The 18,246-nt window shown below is 41.8% G+C and overlaps 6 protein-coding genes across 6 annotated transcripts; 4 read left to right on the forward strand and 2 right to left on the reverse strand.

The window, feature by feature from the left end:
- Window positions 1–392: 392 nt before the first annotated feature.
- LOC144206471 (protein FAM181A-like) lies at window positions 393–2,226 on the forward strand. Its single transcript, XM_077731473.1, has 2 exons — window positions 393–657; window positions 1,185–2,226. The coding sequence occupies exon 2, from the start codon at window positions 1,234–1,236 to the stop codon at window positions 1,927–1,929; it is 696 nt and encodes a 231-aa protein (XP_077587599.1). The 5' UTR covers window positions 393–657; window positions 1,185–1,233; the 3' UTR covers window positions 1,930–2,226.
- A 161-nt stretch (window positions 2,227–2,387) lies between these two features.
- LOC144206460 (ankyrin repeat and SOCS box protein 2-like) lies at window positions 2,388–6,652 on the reverse strand. Its single transcript, XM_077731461.1, has 8 exons — window positions 6,419–6,652; window positions 4,910–5,079; window positions 4,683–4,838; window positions 4,360–4,605; window positions 4,126–4,297; window positions 3,254–3,824; window positions 2,977–3,130; window positions 2,388–2,568 (listed from the first exon to the last, which is right to left on the reverse strand). The coding sequence occupies exons 1-8, from the start codon at window positions 6,550–6,552 to the stop codon at window positions 2,438–2,440; spliced, it is 1,734 nt and encodes a 577-aa protein (XP_077587587.1). The 5' UTR covers window positions 6,553–6,652; the 3' UTR covers window positions 2,388–2,437.
- A 1,347-nt stretch (window positions 6,653–7,999) lies between these two features.
- Window positions 8,000–9,913, forward strand: ccdc197 (coiled-coil domain containing 197). The gene is made up of 8 exons (XM_077731554.1): window positions 8,000–8,013; window positions 8,138–8,303; window positions 8,613–8,770; window positions 8,839–8,921; window positions 8,987–9,159; window positions 9,238–9,348; window positions 9,559–9,675; window positions 9,741–9,913. The coding sequence occupies exons 1-8, from the start codon at window positions 8,000–8,002 to the stop codon at window positions 9,903–9,905; spliced, it is 987 nt and encodes a 328-aa protein (XP_077587680.1). The 3' UTR covers window positions 9,906–9,913.
- Window positions 9,914–10,123: 210 nt separating this feature from the next.
- On the forward strand, window positions 10,124–12,438 carry LOC144206741 (E3 ubiquitin-protein ligase TRIM35-like). Its single transcript, XM_077731877.1, has 2 exons — window positions 10,124–10,231; window positions 10,799–12,438. The coding sequence occupies exon 2, from the start codon at window positions 10,848–10,850 to the stop codon at window positions 12,246–12,248; it is 1,401 nt and encodes a 466-aa protein (XP_077588003.1). The 5' UTR covers window positions 10,124–10,231; window positions 10,799–10,847; the 3' UTR covers window positions 12,249–12,438.
- Window positions 12,439–12,596: 158 nt separating this feature from the next.
- LOC144206743 (ubiquitin thioesterase OTUB2-like) lies at window positions 12,597–14,242 on the forward strand. The gene is made up of 5 exons (XM_077731880.1): window positions 12,597–12,887; window positions 12,947–13,065; window positions 13,141–13,225; window positions 13,519–13,710; window positions 13,839–14,242. The coding sequence occupies exons 1-5, from the start codon at window positions 12,807–12,809 to the stop codon at window positions 14,043–14,045; spliced, it is 684 nt and encodes a 227-aa protein (XP_077588006.1). The 5' UTR covers window positions 12,597–12,806; the 3' UTR covers window positions 14,046–14,242.
- On the reverse strand, window positions 14,148–18,123 carry ddx24 (DEAD (Asp-Glu-Ala-Asp) box helicase 24). Its single transcript, XM_077731876.1, has 8 exons — window positions 17,062–18,123; window positions 16,400–16,870; window positions 16,107–16,260; window positions 15,527–16,039; window positions 15,349–15,424; window positions 14,864–15,052; window positions 14,650–14,779; window positions 14,148–14,573 (listed from the first exon to the last, which is right to left on the reverse strand). Exons 1-8 carry the CDS (start codon window positions 17,855–17,857, stop codon window positions 14,305–14,307), a joined length of 2,598 nt encoding a protein of 865 aa, XP_077588002.1. The 5' UTR covers window positions 17,858–18,123; the 3' UTR covers window positions 14,148–14,304.
- Between the last annotated feature and the right edge of the window lie 123 nt (window positions 18,124–18,246).

Raw genomic sequence — 18,246 nt, forward strand, 5'->3', positions numbered from 1 at the left:
ACAGGAAAATGTTTGCTGATGGCAATTCTATGGGCTTTGTCCTACTCTTTCTCCTTCACGACGACTCGATTTAAGTCTCTAAATGTTTGACTACAAATGCGGGAGTGCTATCCAGCTCCCTTTGGCTTTGTCCCGCCGAGTTTGAATGAGTAATTCAGCCTTTGTGCGCCTCGATTGAGGGGGCAAACAGAAAAGACAAGATTCTTCAGCGCTCAAGACCCCTTTCCATGGTTATCCACTCTTTAGATCCCCCCCCCCCCCCCCTCGTTCTTCTCCTCCACTTCCCGCCGCGAGAAGTGAGCGCAACTTTATTTAAATGTAGACAAATTAACTGCAAACGGAACACACGATTGTCCGTGAACTGTTTTTTTCCCCCAAAGATGTCGTAAAGGGAAATTGCAAGAGTAAAAAAAAAAGTAAAGTACTGATTTTTGTTTGAACCTCCACATCTCCATGACAACAATGCGCGATGGAGAAGAATTGGATAGCGGGGAGCTCGCAGGCTGATTGTGGCCCTTTTGTGAGGTGGCGGAGGTCGCTGATTGGTTCAAGAGAAGCACCATAACTACAAGCGGTTTATATTCATTCAACTTTGTCAAGTGCTCCCCTAAATGCAGGCTGGAGGCTGCACACTACGGCCGCATCCTCACAGCACAGGCATGTACTATTACGCTTTTTTTAAAAATTATATATAAATATGTCTGTTGTTAATATCTATTCAAGACTCTCTTCTGAAAAAAAATGTCTGGATTTCCATTCTGATGCTAAACTTCATTCATACTGGAATACTTGCTACTGGAAACTGTACAGGCAATATGTATCTGAAAAAACTTGCTGAAAAATGTCTATTTAGCCTATTGTTCTGCATTATACTAACATATGTTTATTCCCAGTTTTTGATCAAATGAAAAATTGCCTTTTGTTTGGTTGGTGCGACCTATAGTCCAAAAAATATGGTACATTTATTATGCAGTATATAATTCTTCACTAATTCACTCACTAAGCTACTTTAAACCTACTTATACTTAGATCTGTTCTACCATGTATCAACATACTTATACTTATTATATTTCTATAGTTTTTCTATACTTTGACTGAATTTCTCCTATGAAGTATCACAAAGTATCAATCTAATCTTATCTTAAAGCATGGATTATTGACAAATCCCTTTTACTCTACCTCAGATTTTTCAAGATGGACCCATTTTAGGACTGATTAAGGACAACAAACTGCATGTTGGATGAAATGGCAAATGCGGATAGCGAGGTGAGAACACTGCTGAATTTCGTCAATCTGGCATCCAGCGACATCAAGGCAGCTTTGGATAAATCAGCCCCGTGTAGACGCTCGGTGGACCACAGAAAATATCTACAGAAACAGCTCAAGCGCTTCTCTCAGAAATACTCCCGAGTACCCAGATGTCACCCGTTCAGATCGGCCCAGTGCGCCAAGCCGGCGTCTGGCTCGCCGGGGGTGCAGGTGCCGGAAAAGGACGCCACCTCCAGTGCGGATAAAGCATTGGTGACTGAAAAGCAGGTTCCAATGAGGAAACGCCAGCTCCCGGCTTCTTTTTGGGAGGAACCCAAGCTAACCAAGAGGGAGCGCTCTCACTCAGGACTGAGAAAGAATCACGGCGAGGTCAAAGGTCAAGACGCGGATGCCCAGGCGGCCTTTTCCAGGGAAGCGTTGAAAACGGGGCGTAATTCTCTGAGCGCATGTGCCTGCTGTCCCGTCCAGTTTCATCAGCAGGTTCTCCACGGTCACATTCTAATGCCCCCTCACCCGACTCTGGGACTGTGGCGTAAGAGCGAGGCCGAGTGGGCGGAGCTACAGCATGGACGCAAGGCTCACCCTCATGTGGTGGTTAAACCTATACCCACCAAACCGGCTGTCCCTTCCCCCATTTTCAGCGTGTTTGGCTTCATTTGAAAAAGTAAACAAGACTAATGACGTTTTTCCCATCAATCGATAATGAGACTCTTCCCAAAGCACTTAATGGAATACTTGGGTCTATTTTTATGTTTTTTTTTCACTCCTAGAGGACTAAAATGCACTTCTTCATGTTGCCAGACAGTGAGTTGACAGGTTTCTATTTTTAGGACTTTTTTTTAAGAGCGCTCAAGGTTTCTTTCATCGTATGAGAATAGTAAGTTGAGAAATAGATTTTTTTTTTTTTTAGTCGCAGCTATGTTTGATACGACCACTTTCATATCGTAAATAAATGATTCCCACAAAAAAGTCCCATGGGCCCAAGTTATTTTTTATCCCCTATTGAGGCGTTCTATGATAAGAGAGCCATAATAATATTTGGAAAAAATGTCACATCACAGAGTTTATAAATAGAGATAGCAATGAGATATATTAGTTTGTTTAAAAAAAAGGCAAAGACAAATATAAATGTACTTAAATTAAATCAAGTGAGGTCATCTAGACGTCATCAGTCCATGACAGTGAGGTATTTAATCAGTCTTCTGGGAAGAGGTAAACTTGAGAGACATGGTAGTCTTTGTGGGCCCATTTGCCTGCGAATGCTCACTCTGCAAAGATGACGCAGTGGACGAGGTGACGCTACAAGAAAGAAAAAAAAATAAGTTTATTAATGATTCTGTAGACCGCAGATGGATGTGCAGTAATACCACATTTATCATGGTTCATATGTCCAAAGACATAGGTCCCATAGGTGAAGGACAGTGTTTTTATGGTGCCTATTTAATATGATTTGGACTTTTAAAGCCCTTTCTGTACTATTATTAAAGTCCCAAAAGGGAGATATTGCCCTCTAAAGGCCAGTAAAATATTCTCCAAGCATGATTTCCACTAATTTCCAAGTGTAATCAGTGCATTGCAGTCAGGTACTTTTAGTTCCAGCACAAACCTCATTGGTTTGCTTTATATGCATGTATGATTGACAGCATGAGGGGTAACATTTGACACAACCGCTATGTGTAAATCAGTACATTTGGTGTGTCAACTTACATGTCTTAATCTTGACAGCATCCCATTCACGTCGGCTATCAAGAAGCTGAGTAAGTTTACTGCACAATTGAACATGAGCAACATACTCCAGCAACAGATCTACAATGGGGCCTGCCCATTGGCTCATGACGGATGAGGAAATCCATTGACAGAACTAAAAGAACCACAAGAAAACAGAAGTTGCATCTAGTAGTGGGAAGTAACAAAATACTAACATCTCATTAACAACACTGTGGGAAAATAGTCAAATACAGTAACATTGCGTCATTGGTGGCACCTGTGCGACTTGGCGTGCTGGTCCACCGGAGTCGGAGGAGGGGAGAGTGCTGGTAGGTCCAACATCAGATTGTTCTGGATGAGGACCTCTACCGAATGGGCAGGAGAAGCAGGAAAGTGCATCACAGCCATTATTGAGAAGACACTTGAGTAGAGGTATGTTATCCCCACAGAGGGCGACCACGGCAGGGAAAGCGGCGGGGTAGGACGGCATTCCGGCGTTGACGTCCATTCCCCGACGCAGCAGGAGCGAGGTTGTGTCCACGTTGCCCCTGCGCACAGCCAGGAGCAGTGGACTAACGGGGTCCAAGTCCGTTTTGGCGCTGGCGTTCAGGAGGATCCCGACTGTCTCGGTGCAACCGTTGGCCGCAGCCAGGCAGAGGGCCGTGGTGCGGCCGTCGGGGTAACGTGCCGAGCGGGCAGGGGATAGTGTGGCGTCCACGTCGGCGCCCGCTTCCAGGAGCGTGGACACCACGCCGGGTTTGTTGTGCTCAGCTGCTAGGTGAAGAGGGCTGACCCCGCTCTGCCGGAGTCTGCTGCGACTTGTTACGGGGACCAGAAGGCGCACCGTCCTGGAAACCAGGATGCTGTGTTAGTCTCAAATTGTTTATACCGTGACCGGATGTTTGGTCGCTGGTCAAATGTACTTAGATATTAAACAGTACTTAGATATTAAACAGTACATGGATATTAAACAGTACTTGGATATTAAACAGTACTTGGATATTAAACAGTACTTAGATATTAAACTCTCTCTCTCTTAGATATTAAACTCTGTCTCATGAATATAATTTTGAGAGCCAAAAGACTGGCGACCAAATGTCCGAGCACCGTTTATACCAACTTACGCCTAAAAAAATAGAATAAACTCACTCAGTGTGTCCATATTGAGCTGCAACATGTAGTGGAAGTAAACCAGAGTTGGCCGTCTTATTTGCATCTGCATTTCTGGACAACAACACCTCCACAATGTCCTCATGTCCATTTTTACTGGCCTCATACAGCGCCGTCAGACCCTCACAAGTCTGCGTGTTTACATCGGCGCCTACCAACAACACCCACATCTTAACTTGCAACATCAACACACATTTACAATGACGGCTATACCTTTCTTCATGAGGTAGTTCAATGCTTTCAAACGTCCCAACTGCGCCGCCACCATGAGTGGCGTCACATTGTAGGCGTTGGAGGGGTTCATGGCGGCCCCCGCGGCTACCAGGATCTCACATATTTCCAGGTTGTTCCTGGACACGGCCTCGTGGAGGGACGTCCATCCCCGGGCACAACGCTGGTTGACCGAGGCTCCATAGGCCAAGATGAGGTTTACCATGTCAATGTTGTCCAAGCTGCAGGCTATGCAAGCAGAAAATATTACGATTTCTCAATGAAAAAATAGAAATATGAGGAATAACTCTGATATTGGACATTACCCAAATACAAAGGGGTTTCTTTGTTCTTGCTACCGATATCCGGGTCAGCTCCAGACTCCAACAAACACTTGACGCAAGACAAATTTTGAGCAGAAACAGCAAGTAGAAGGGCCGTTTGTTCCTGTAGAGTGCGTTTGTCTACGCAACCTGGATGCGCTGGGATGCCAAATACCACACAAGCCAGATGAAGTGCGATGACAAGAGTTTTTTGGGGCATTTTTGTGTACCTTTTAGTAAAGTTTTTAGGCATTCGGGTTGTCCAGCAAAGGCTGCGTGATGTAGAGGAATCCAGCAGTTTTTGTTTTCTCTAAGCAGATTCTGAGGAGATGATGCTGCGTGCTTTTTAACAGCTTCAATGTCGCCATCTTGGATAGCCAGGACTACCGGGTCAGAATCCCTTCAACGGTAAAACAAAGGAAAAATATTTAGTGTTTATTTGGATTTCTCTGGTTTTTTTTCTTTCTATTATTAGTGCTTCTCATTCATTCATTCATTTCATTCACAGAAATAACACAGTAGGAACACCACTATTCAAAAGAATACTGTAATTTCATCCAAAAAGTTAACATTTAAAATAAATCTTTACATATTTTTTTAAAGAAAATTAATATTTAAATTTACAATTAAATACAAACTGTTGTAAACCAAAGTGCAGCCCACAGAAAATAATAATAGAATTTACACACTACCATTCCCAAAAATAACGTCATTTTGACCAACAGTACAAAACCAAATCAATCTGATTACATTTCCCCTGATTCGAACCCCATTGTGCCAGTCACTTAACGCCTCAAATACTAAACAAATAACAAACTCACTCAGTACAGGACGTCACAACCATTCCCCTACTATCTCCTCGCGGCCTCCGAATGACATCACCATCCTCACCATCTTTAGTATTTTGAAAAGATGATTTACTTGGACGAAATGTGGCCAAATATTGTGAATAGCTGAATTTTGTTATCATGGCTAACGCTGGTGACAGCTGCTGCGTGCTCTCTTTATTCCTTTTTGTGGGCGGGCAGAAAGGCTTTTGGGGGGGCTCAGCTGTGGCCACCCGGATTATTTTAGGCTCTTATTGTGAGGCAGGCTTCATCCTTATATGTCAGCACACACACACACACTGATAACACCAAAGTGTAACCCAACACGTTCTGTGTGTGTGTGTTCTGTACTCTGTACTCATGCTTATATGAATTTTTATGCTTCATTTGCTATGGAAATGCCTTGATTAGATAAAGAAAATAACACACTTATGACTGCACAATCAAAATCATTACTACTATCAGTACTATTTGCGGAATTTACATATTTTTATGGTCATAGTAGGGAAAATCCTTGTTTTTTTATTGTCATAAGCAGGTGTCAAAGTGATGGGGTTGGGGCCAAGAAGGGTCCATGACATCAATTTGTGCGGCCCGAAAAAAGGAAAATCTAATGTGTCAACGTTGTCTCATGTTAAATTTCAAATGAAAAGTAGAGATGCCCGTGATTGGCTGGCTACTGATTCAAGCTGAATCCTGCTTGGGATAGGCTCCAGCACCCCTGACGGTTCAGAAAATGAAGAAAAAAAGATACTGCAACATAGTATGAAAAAGAATTGTGCCCACAAACTTTTCCATTTAAATATATTTTTTAAAGTTCTACTAAAAGGCTGCAGAAAATCAATTTTGGAGACAATTTTAGACTTTTTGTTGGCCCTATACGCATAAAAATACAGTAATTTAATGACTCACCTGATATGATGCTCAGTGCCCCCCGAAGCAGAAAAAAGGTCAACAACCAGACTTTTTTTAAGGTCCACATCCAATCTCCGGTAAAGAGACCCACATCTGTTAACAGTGGTCATCTCAAAAGTCCACTGGGACATCCAGAGGGTCCTGACAGTTCACCCACCGGCCGGAAACACAGCTGATGATCCAAACGACCAGATTGGAAGTACAAAAACAAATGTGAACTGTTACTAAAACCACATTCTGTTGATCCTGAAACCCATTGAAGAGGTTTGAGCATTCTCTCTATAAATCCGGCTGTCCGTACATATGGAAGATCTGCAAAGTGCTGTGGTGCACATCAGACAGCTCCAGCATTGTGGACAGATACCTTTTAAGGACATGTTACACTCCAATGTTTTCCATTTGCGGCTCCACAGGGAAAGCTGATGTCAGGTCAAGCTCTGTCCATCGCACAATGTTCTTGTTCAACATAAATCTTTAGTTTTAGAAGAAAAAAAAGTCCAAATCCAAGCATATTTACTCTAAGAGAAGATATTGTTATAGTATTACTATAATATAAAATCAGGGATTGTAAGGTCAACCTCAGGTTTTCCTCTCACTGGTTCCCATCAATTCAGTGCCCCATAGTTAGTTGGGATAGGCTCCAGCACCCCCTGTGACCCATGTGTGGATGAGTGTTTGGGAAAATGAAGGAATAATTTGAATTTCAACTCACCTCAGAATAGAAGGTCAGATTGCTGGGTGATCTCAAGGTAATATTTAGAAGTTCCTGTGATGAATCGGGCTTTTGCAAACATGTCTGCAAAAAAATTGTTTGTGAAATAGGTTTCCTGTGAGAAAATTGCAAGTGACGTGTGCTTATCGTGCAACGTGCGCATCTAGATTTGCAAAGACTTGATCTTAGCAAATCTATGTGGTGCACCGCATAATTGCTCAACTAAGATGAACTTAACTTGTTGACATTGTTATGGCACTTACATATTGACATATGTTCATTAATATATGCTGTCCCTTATTAAATAAATCAATATCACCAAAAAAATATGTTCTAAATCATCCAAGTAACACTTTTTTTTCTCAGATTAGGACAAAGTGTCATTGAAAATAAACCTGCAAAAATACTTCAACTACTTCAATACTGCAAAACCCAGCAACTCCGCTAGAGGGTGTCGCCATGACAACTGAGAACCGAACCCAACGCATTCTCTGGCTTGTCGTCTTGAGCGTCTACTAGAAGAGGAAAAAGAAAAAAAACATCCGGATCGTTCTGCAATCATCTCAACTCGGTGTGCACTTGTTTACTTGGCCTCCAACTCAACATGATGGGCAGATCGCTGCCTTTCTTGGCGGATCACGAACGTCTGCAGCTCCGAGTGGAGAAGAAAACCAGAAACATTTTTATTACGCAGGCCGATGAGTGCAGGTGGGCCTCCTCACTTTGTGTACTACACTTCTCCCCTCATTTTGACTCTACTATGTGTATTGTTTTATATTTCCAGGACGAGAGAGGAGAATGTCAATTACATCCCAGTTATCACTGAGGTGAGATGAACTTTTCTCTATGTTGAACCACCTTATCATATGAATAAAGGCCGGTCCTGGCTTATTTGGCATCCTGAGCAAACCTGGACAAACCCACAAACTAATACAACAATACTTAACAATACAAGTGGATTGTGAGTACATTCAAACGGGGTTTGTTGTTTAGTCCCAAAACAGAATCCTTGCTATTGGAGTGAATACGTTACAAAAGACCCTGGTTCTGAAGAAACAAGCCGAGCTGGACCAGGTCAACCACCTTTTTATGCTCAAGAGACAAGAATTCAAAAGAAATGGGGATGAGCTAGCTCAAAAGAGGATTGAGCTACACATAAAACATCAGGAGGTATATGCATTTCATATCATATACCCATATACATATTAATAAAAACCATCAAATTGATTGTACCCTTTTTTCCCACTTTGTTTTTTTGCTACAGTTAACTGATTTTTTTTGCGTGTTGTTCTCCATTTAACTATCGCATATTTTTTTTAAATTCCTGCCAAAAATGCAACTCCAGTGTTACTATATGTATATATTTTATTTATGTATTTAGATGTTTCTCTTTGGGTGGTGCGACTTATACTCAGGTGCCATTTATAGTTGCAAAAATATGGTGATCCCGCAAATTGTGTAACATGGATTTCCCTAAAGGTGAAAGACAAAGTATTGAAATTTGAACAATCACTGAACGACAACGAGACATTGCGCACTCGAACTGTGCAGCAATACAAAGCAATGCAGACGCACAACTTGGCAAAACAGCACGATTTGGACAAACTGACAAAACTTCTGCAACAACTCCGAATCAGGTGAGACAAGCCTTCCAATCCCATCACTCTCATTCACAGTCCCACATTTTTTTTATGTCAACGGGCAGGAGATGCATCTTAAAAGAAAGAATATCCAAATATAAAATCTTTGAGGACTTTTTAATAAAAACTTTGGATTATCTCCCTGAGGGTATGTAAACGTTTGCTTTTTATTACGGTTTGGGAAAGGGTTTTAATTCATGCAGACGATTTCAGGTCACCTTGATGTGGATGGCGAGCGTGGCGTGACGCCCGTCATCCGGCGTCACGAGACCCTACGTGTCACCCACCAGCAGCTGCTACGACGTTTGAGTGGTGTCGAGCAGGAGGTCGAACGTGGCAGGCGACAGCTGCGAGCCATGAAGCAAGGCCACGACATGCACCAACTGGTTTGAGTGGACAGCAGACAATATTTTTCCAGTGTTTGTCCTGGTGAAGTTGGCTTGATTTTGTTGCTTTTTGCTTAGATGGCCAGTAAGGAACTTGATCAACTTCAGAGGCAGTTGGAGAGCCTAAAGGAGGAGAACAAACAGGCTGAAAATCATCTTTTTCAAGAGCAAGAACAGTCCAGAAAGAAGGTGTTTGCCAATGTCAGAAATTTGAAAAGTTGGCGGGCAGCTTTAATGTCAACTCAATTTCATGTGGGCTGGACTATTTTAGATATCATATTTAGATTTTTTTATATAAATTGATTAAAAGAGACAATTTAAGAGGGCAACAATTTATTTTGTTTAATAACATTTACATTCCTATGTGGTATTCTAGTGAATCTTGTAGTTATTTCTCAGGCTGAAGAAATTGGAAGTTTAATCCTGGCTATCAACAACCTGGCAGAGCAGTGTTATCTACCAGCCTATGGACCTCTTGAAAATATGAGCGCGTCCTTAAGGATGGACATGGTGAAGGTAAAAAATGAGTTTGGTAGTTTTTATCAAGAGACTAAATAAATATGTGGCTTAAATCCTCTCAGGAGTACCTCGTGGACAAGGCAGACACAGAAAGGAGAACCAGAAAACTGATGGAAAGTGTTTCCCAAACAATGAGTAAAACATCTTTGACAGATATGAAAACAAAAGCATCAATGAGAAACTCTGGCAGTAAAATGCAACTCAAAAGTCCAAGTAAAGTCATATAACAGTGATCCTGAAACAGAAAGTCGGCCCTCATGATTGACTTTCTTGGGCCGCACAAAATGATGCGGGGGCCAGAATTGGCCCCCGGGCCGCCACTTTGACACCTTTTTTTTATAGTCTATACGTGAAAGTAAACAACTATCGAGAAGATTTGTCTTCCCCCACTCCAGACCAACAGGGGGCAGAAAAAAAACAATCAAACTCACCTCACCTCATTTCCTGCCTGAGGTCATAAGGTCATGAACCAGTATATAAGTTTAGTAGTCCAGCTTTGAAAGACAAGACAAGACAGGCAACCCAACCAGAAATACCCGATTACATGCAACTGGTAGGATCAAATATAAATACCACTTAGATGCTAGTTGATTGATACTTAGTTTGTTTTCTCACAACCATAAATTGCCTTCTTTGTGCTTTCCTTTAATTTCAATAAGGTTCCTTCTGTCCGTTTTATTAAGGTTTCCAACATAATTCTTTCCTACTACCCAAAACTGCAATAAAATTATAAACTGGAAGGATTTGAGTTGTTCTTGTGAGCTCCTTTTTCATGTTTAGGGCAAAATTTGAAGAAAGTAGAGAAGAATTTAAGTACTGTGGCATCAAAGGCAAAGTATTAAAGGCCTTGAGTCAAAGCCAATGCAGTCATGGAAAGGAACAACTACAAGTATGGCAGAAGAATTGAATAGAAACGCGTATAACAATTTGGTTAAGGTTTTTATGTCGTTTCAGTTTTTGGTGGAGTGTTGTTGACGAAAATAAAAAATAAAAATGATTCACGTCATACATCCATCAGTTGTTGCGTGCTTTAATGAAAGAAAACCGTTACAGCTCGCTAAAACAAGGTATTCATGTACTTAACATAATTAACTAATGGTCATTTTCTTTATTTCTGCAGACATTCTCATTATTCCCACTGCAAAAATCAACCATTCTTCCCAATAAACATGGCTGCCACCGCATCAATTGTGGACAATCTCCGTTGCCCCACCTGCCTGAACATCTTCCAAAATCCCGTCATGCTACAGTGCAGTCACAGTTTTTGCCGAGCATGCGTCAGGTTGTGGTGGAATCAAAAACTAGTTAAAACATGTCCGGTTTGTCGTAAAAAATGCATCTGTCAGGACCCACCTTCCAACTTGACGCTGAAGAACATATGCGAAACTTTTACTCAAGCCTCACAGGGGACCTGGTGCGAATTGCATGAGGAGAAAATGAAGCTCTTCTGTTTGGACCACCAACAATGTGTATGTCTGGTCTGCAGAGGCACCCAAATACACAAAGGCCACGAATTCCGCCCCCTAGAGGAGGTGGCAGAAGAGCACAAGGAGAAACTTCAGAAAGCCCTGCAGAGTGTCAAAGAGCAACTGCATGATTTTACTAACATCCACAATTACTACCAGAGACAAGCTAACCACATCAAGGCTCAGCGATTCCAAATGGAACGCAAGATTAATCATATTTTTGAAGAGTTTCAGCGCTTTCTAGATTCGGAGAAGGCTAGCATGATGTCTGCTCTACAAGAAGAAGAGCGAGAGAAAAGTCAGATCATAGAGGAGAAGGAGGAGCTTCTAAGTAGAGATCTAGCTGAGATTTCGGACGTTATTGCCAGTGCCGAGAAGGACCTAACCGCCGGCCATGTTTCCTTCATGAATAACAATCACATCACCATGAGTCGAATCCAACAACTGCCCCAGAAGCCCAAAATGTACCCAGAGACGTTGTTGGATGAAGTTAAATATCTAGGCAACCTCAAGTTCACCGTATGGGAACGAATGAAGGAGATTGTGTCCTACAGTCCCGTCATTTTGGATCCAAACACAGCCACGTGGGAATTAAGTCTGTCTGATGATTTGACCAGTGTGGCTTGCAGAAATATGGAGCCGGGCCTGATAAATCCAGAGCGCCAACAGAGCTGGAGGGTGCTTGGTTCTACTTTGGGCCCGGGAATGCATGTATGGGATGTTGAGGTAGGCGAAAACAATGATTGGTTGGTGGGCGTTGTTGGGTGGGATGCGGGTTTGCCAAGCTCCTTTGTTTGGGGCATTCGATATAATGGTGAGCGATATACGGTTGTCTCTCTTCCGTATCCACCTCAGGAACTTCGGGTTAGAACTAAAGTGCAAAGGCTGCGAGTTTGTGTAGACACAAATGCACGATCACTTTTGTTCTCTGATTCGCTTACAAATGCTGAATTGTACGCTCGGACGAACATTCCCATTTGGCCAAATTTGTCAGATTATAGGAAATTTTATCCTTTCTTTTACACCACTGATAAACTTCTTCCACTGAAGATAATACCATGTACGATTTCTGTCCAAACCCAAGTTGAAAATGAATTTTTTTGACGTCAAGACGTCATTCTTTTATTAAAAAAAAAATGTGGAAACATGCAATTGTCCGAAGCATGAGATGTGATTTTTTTTCGTTTTATCTGTTATAAAAATTGACAGTAATCCCACTTTGATTATCACGGAGCTGTCAAAAAAACATTGTGTATAATCAAATAGTAGAATAAAACACTTTTCTGCTATGATATTTGGTTTGTGTTGTTTTATTGTGTCATTTAACCAACATGTCACGTTTTTAAACAGATTTTTTAGGCAAAAATTTGGGAAAGTACTACGTATATATTTATATATACTACTACATGCCTGCTCAAGGCAATACTATAATAGTGCACTGCCCCTTTAAGAGAAATAAATACACGTGGTACTGTCATACTTCCGTCTATTTGGAAAACAAATCCAGCCATACGCCTTTAATCAAAACGTTTCCCTAAGATGAAATACACCTCTAATATACATTAAGACGTCAACGTGACGAAATGGCGAAAAAACAAAAGGCATGACGAAGTAATTCCAAGGGCCACCTTGTGCTAAATCGGGTTTTCTTCCTCCGAAAAAATGGAGTCTGGCTGGTTGGTGTCTGACAGAGAAGATATCTCAGTGCTCTTCCGACAACAAAAACATTCCAGCAAATGTCAAGTAAGTTTGCTCACAGGATCGGAAACTGCATTATTTTTAATTATTAATTTGAAATTTAGGAGCTGAGCAACTTGTTCTCCTCTGTGAGGAAAGTGCGAGGCGACGGGAACTGTTTTTACAGAGCCTTTTGTTTCGCCTATTTGGAATCAATTCTGCACAATGTCAAGGTTTTACACAGGTAAACTATTATCCACACAAAAACAACAACAACAAACAATAAAACACGTTGTTATTATTGTCCTCTCCTTTTTAGATTCAAGGAGAAAATCATCAATACCAGCGAATCCCTCTCATCTGCAGGATTTGACCAGAGTTACTTCCAACTTCACTTGAATACAGTAAGTGGCTCGGAAGCCATATGTGGCTCATGAGCCATATGTGGCTCGGGAGCCATATGTGGCTCTTTTAATGGGTGTATCTGGCTCTCTGCCTTTTTAAATAATATTTTTTCTTCATTAGACTCTTCTTCATGCATTCTCTCATTGATTAGCAACAGTGAAATAATGTTCTCAAAATAATTCAGACTTTTTTTTACTTTCAAAGTGGTGACATGAATAATAAATGCTTCCATCAATGGAAGATGAACTCATCTCCACACAATTCAATGTCATTTTACTTATCTCCTTAAAAGGTCCTCAACGTCATCGAACATTGCGAGGGTAGCAATCAAGAGGAGATGCTCTACAGGCTCTTTAACGATCAAGTGACCTCGGACAGCGTGGTGCAGTACCTGCGTCTGCTCACGTCGGCCCACCTGCAGAACCACGCCGACGACTTCTGCAACTTTGTGGAGGCTCCCAGTCTCCAGTCCTATTGCCATCAGGTCAGTAGAACATCATTCTTGACACCACTGTTGTAATGAGTGAGTTCAATACATAAACAAGGTATTACTGTAGAAATAAAAAACGATTTGAAGTTATATTTCTGGACTTTATTTCTATTTGTGTGCAGGAAGTGGAAGCTATGGGGATGGAGTGTGACCATGTAGACATCTTGGCTCTGACTCAGGCCCTGGACATCTGCATCCACATCGTGTCAATGGATGGAGAAGATGAGCAGTTGGTGCACCACGTTATCCGCGATGGCGAAGAGCCTTCTATGCACCTCCTCCACCATATATCCCACTTTAGCATCCTGGGCCCTCGACCCCCACGCTGATTTGGATGGAGGTCAATTCCAACAGCGTTTTAGGACAGTAACTTCTCTTCATATATCAATCAAATGGGCATATTGTAGTTAAAAATGAGCTTTTATGCACAGTTTAGAATTTTTTTTCAATTTATTGACTCCTGCTTTCCAATATATAATGAGATTTTCTTTTTCTTTATTTAAAAAGGGTTTTATTTGGATGAAAATTCAGTGTGTCTGTGTGATTGATGTTCTATTCTGGGGAGGAAAAATTACAGATTTGTTGAGTTCAGCGCCGACGATGGCCTTTTTTCTTGGCTTTTTTACTCTGCGGGATAGGTGTTGTTATTTTGCTCTGCTGTGCCGTCAACCTCGTGATGGCACTTTGCTCGCCGAAGTATGGCAAGTTAGACAGACAAAGTTTTCCCATTTGAGTGGGATATCTGGTCTTGGTCATGTTCTTGAACAAATTCTGAGAGATGAGGAACTTCAACTGTTTCTTCATGCCCTTCACCATCATTTTTTGCTCCCGATCATCATCATCGTCTCTCCCTTGTCCTGCACAAGTACGTTAATTTGGTCAGATCTTCCTATTTGATAGGTTCTGAAAGTTTACGGTTATGGCGCTTCTTACCTAACAAGAGGTCTTCGTCTAGAGTTATTTCCATAGCGTCTGCTGTTTGCTTCAACCAGGAGTTATGGCGTTTTTGCCTGCAGTTGTAGAATTCCAATTTTTCGATCTTCCAGGCCAGTTTGACACGCTCCTGCATAGAGATTCACATTTTTAAAACACAAAACAAACGTTGGAATGATCAATGCATTGAGAACTTAAGTGGTTGAGAAATTGCCTTGATTGCTGCCATGCATTGGATCTCAACGGGGAACGTGGGAAGCCCCTCGTCTTTTCCCAGGTTCCTGTAAATCTTTCTGAAGTTGATGACATCCTCGGGACTGACGAGCAGCAAACTCAGACCCTCTTTTGTAGCTCTGGCCGTTCTTCCGCTGCGATGAACGTACGTCTCGGATGTTCGAGGAACCTGAAGGTGGAAGATTTGTTAAAAAAAAAAACTAAAGGTAATAACAACATCATGTCATATTTTCAACAGCATCTGACACACCCACTAGGACCAATTTCATTTAAAAAAATAGGATTTGTCATAAAAATATGAGCAGCGTATTGGCAAAATAATTTTGGGGAAAAAATTTGAGATTGGAAGCAAATAAATCAGAATTTTTGGACACTGCAGTTCAACCAAGTTGACATGCACATATGTGAACAACACAAAAATTTGTGTTTTTCAAGAAATGAAAAAAATGGAGTGACAAATGTTACCTGGTAGTGAATAACATGCTGCACATTGGGGATATCCAGCCCTCTTGCAGCCACATCCGTTGTCAGCAACACACAACTGCAAAAAAAAAACAACCCAATAAAAGGCCCATTTTATTGAAATATCCCATAAAATAGTACCGTAACTTTTTCCATTATCCCTAAACAAAATGCAGCTTACCTTTCCCTCTCGGCAAACCTCTCCAGGTTTTTCAGACGATGCTTTTGGTGCATGTTGCCATGCAGCGGTAGTGGCGTGCGGTCCAGGATCATCAGCAGCGAATTGAGCCGTTTGATAGTTTCTATGCTATTAGCAAACACCATAGTACGCCCTGGATACTGCAATAGGAAATAGTAAAGGAAAAAGTCCTTCTCCTCTTTCTGACAGTGGATCTGCGTCTCGGTCAAGGTTTCAGCCGTCGCTTCCTTCCGGGTCAGGTCGACTACTTTGGGCTTGGATTTCATCCCTACTTTTTCCACGAGGAGGGCCACTTTGTTACCATCATGCAGCATCTTAGTCTTCTTCTTCAGCAAGCGTATGGGCATATTGTGGGTCATTGTTAGGGTGGCAGAGAAGACTAGATTTTGTCTCTTGGGATTCAAATGAGTGGTGTTCAACATCTCCAGCAGAGACTCCAGCTCGGCATAGTGGCCTTTTTCTATCATGCGGTCGGCCTCGTCGATCACCAGAGTCCTGGAGAACAACACCATTAATACTACGGTTTGTCAGTTTTGAGTGTAAAAGGGGAGATGTGACCTACTTGAGGTGTTTGAGGTTGACCAGATGTGGATGTTTCTCCCTGATTAAGTCCCACATTCGTCCAGGAGTGGCAATGATAATTTCTGGCCTGTAATTCAACATCCTTCTCTGTTTCTGTGGAGCCATTCCACCCACCACTATGGCTGTCTTGATATCTGTGCGAGAGGATAAATCAGTCAAACTAGTAGTACTTTTTTTTTTTTTTACACAAAGACTATTAAGTAGGGTACTCCTCAATCAAAAATCACATTTTTTGGGGTATAAAACTTGGTCTAAATCAAGTCTATTACTCACCAGTGAGTTTGGCTACAGCATCGATGTGGTGTTTGACCTGGACGGCCAACTCCCTAGTGGGGGTGAGGACCAATCCAAGAAGTGGGCGAGCATCATCTAAAGCACTCTGCTGTCTCACAGCAGTCTCTTCGTCAAACTTTACATCTTTAATGACTTTCACACAACCAAGTTTCCCATCCTGTTCTTCTTCACCATCATTTTTGTCTTCCCCAGATTCACCTTGCTCAGCCACCTCAGTGATACCGTCACTTTTGTCTTCCCCAGGTTCACCTTGCTCAGCCACCTCAGTGATACTTTCCTCTCCCTCATCTTCCCCTTTGAGACTTTCGGCGTCGGGTTCAGGGGATGCGGTTGGGTTTTCGTGCTTCACGTCTGGAGCTTCGTCATCGTTCCCAGGCTTTTTGAAATTCTCCTTCCATTCCAGGATGTTATGGATCATCGGAATGCCAAAAGCTAACGTTTTCCCGCTTCCTGAAATGACAGAACACAATTACAAATTGCAGTATTAGTTTCTTTGTTCATTGGAAGTACACATCTAGAGATTTTACAACCTTGGTTTAACATTTTGAATATTATCTTATGTGTTTTGCCACTTCTTGAAATGACAGCAGACTTATCTCATTAGGTTTATGGGGAAAATATTGTTTTAAAGATATTTTTACCCGTCTCAGCCGCTCCTAAAATATCCAAACGGTCTCGGATAGCTGAAGGCAGCACCAAGGCTTGAATTGGGGTCGGAGATGTAAAGCCGAGGTTGCTGAGGGCTTTCAAGACTATAGGAGGAACGTAGAGGTCATTCCATGTATGCATGTCGACGTTTTCAACCCCAGAACCAGACAGGGCATTGTTAGTCCAATTTTTCAATTGTTTTTTGGGTTTGATTTCTTTATCCTGAGTGGTGGTGTTGCTTTCTTTGGCTGCATCTGTTGCCTTTTGCTTCTTCTTCTTATTCTTTGTCTTCTTTTTATTTTTGGATTTGGTTTCTGAGATAGTTCTGCTTTCCTCATCGCTTGTATCTTCCTGCAACTCCTCCATCTCGCTCTCATCATCGATCGAGTCATCATCTGTCGATTGGATCGATTCATCATCTGTTGATTGGATGGATTCATCATCTGTCGATTGGATGGATTCATCATCTGTCGATTGGATGGATTCATCATCTGTAAATTTATTTTTCTTCTTTTTCTTGGGGGGTTCGGAAGTCTTTTCTGATGCTTTGCTGTCCAAGTCTCCCTTTTCAGCTTCCGATGACTTTCTTTTCTTTTTCTTTTTTTTGCTGTCCACTAGAGTGTATTCGGTGAGTTTTTCAAAACAAATCAGACCATCCAAGCCTGAATCGGCAAGGATTTGGGGATCCATATCCACCGCCTTCCATTCGCCCGTCGCACGAATGTCTCGTTTCTTTTTTTTGGACGAAGCGAAGCTCCTTCGCCAAGGTTTCTTCTTCTTACCGTCCATTTTTTGGAACTATTAAAAACAACAGCGGAAGCCCCGTTCGGCAAAAAAAAGAAACGTGGCGACTCACTCTTCAAATGTGGATCACGATCACCAGTTTGTTCCTTTCGAATAAACGTATAGATGTCTAGCCACAATATCTCTTTTTTAATCGCGATCGCGATCTTGGGATATTCCAATGTTATTGAAGATGAAGACAGAAGCACATGCTAAAAGGATGCAGCCATTGCTGGTTGTCACGTGGTTTGAAAACTTCTTCTGGATTAAAAGATAACATTTCAGACCTCTACCGCCATGTAGTGGTAAAAAAAATCAGTAACATCTTTTTAAGTCAACTAATATGCTTTAGATATGCTAGTATATCTTTTTAATGATTGTTACACTATTGCTAG

Source organism: Stigmatopora nigra, chromosome 13 (assembly GCF_051989575.1).
Source record: "Stigmatopora nigra isolate UIUO_SnigA chromosome 13, RoL_Snig_1.1, whole genome shotgun sequence".
In the NCBI taxonomy this organism is placed as follows: Eukaryota; Metazoa; Chordata; class Actinopteri; order Syngnathiformes; family Syngnathidae; genus Stigmatopora; species Stigmatopora nigra.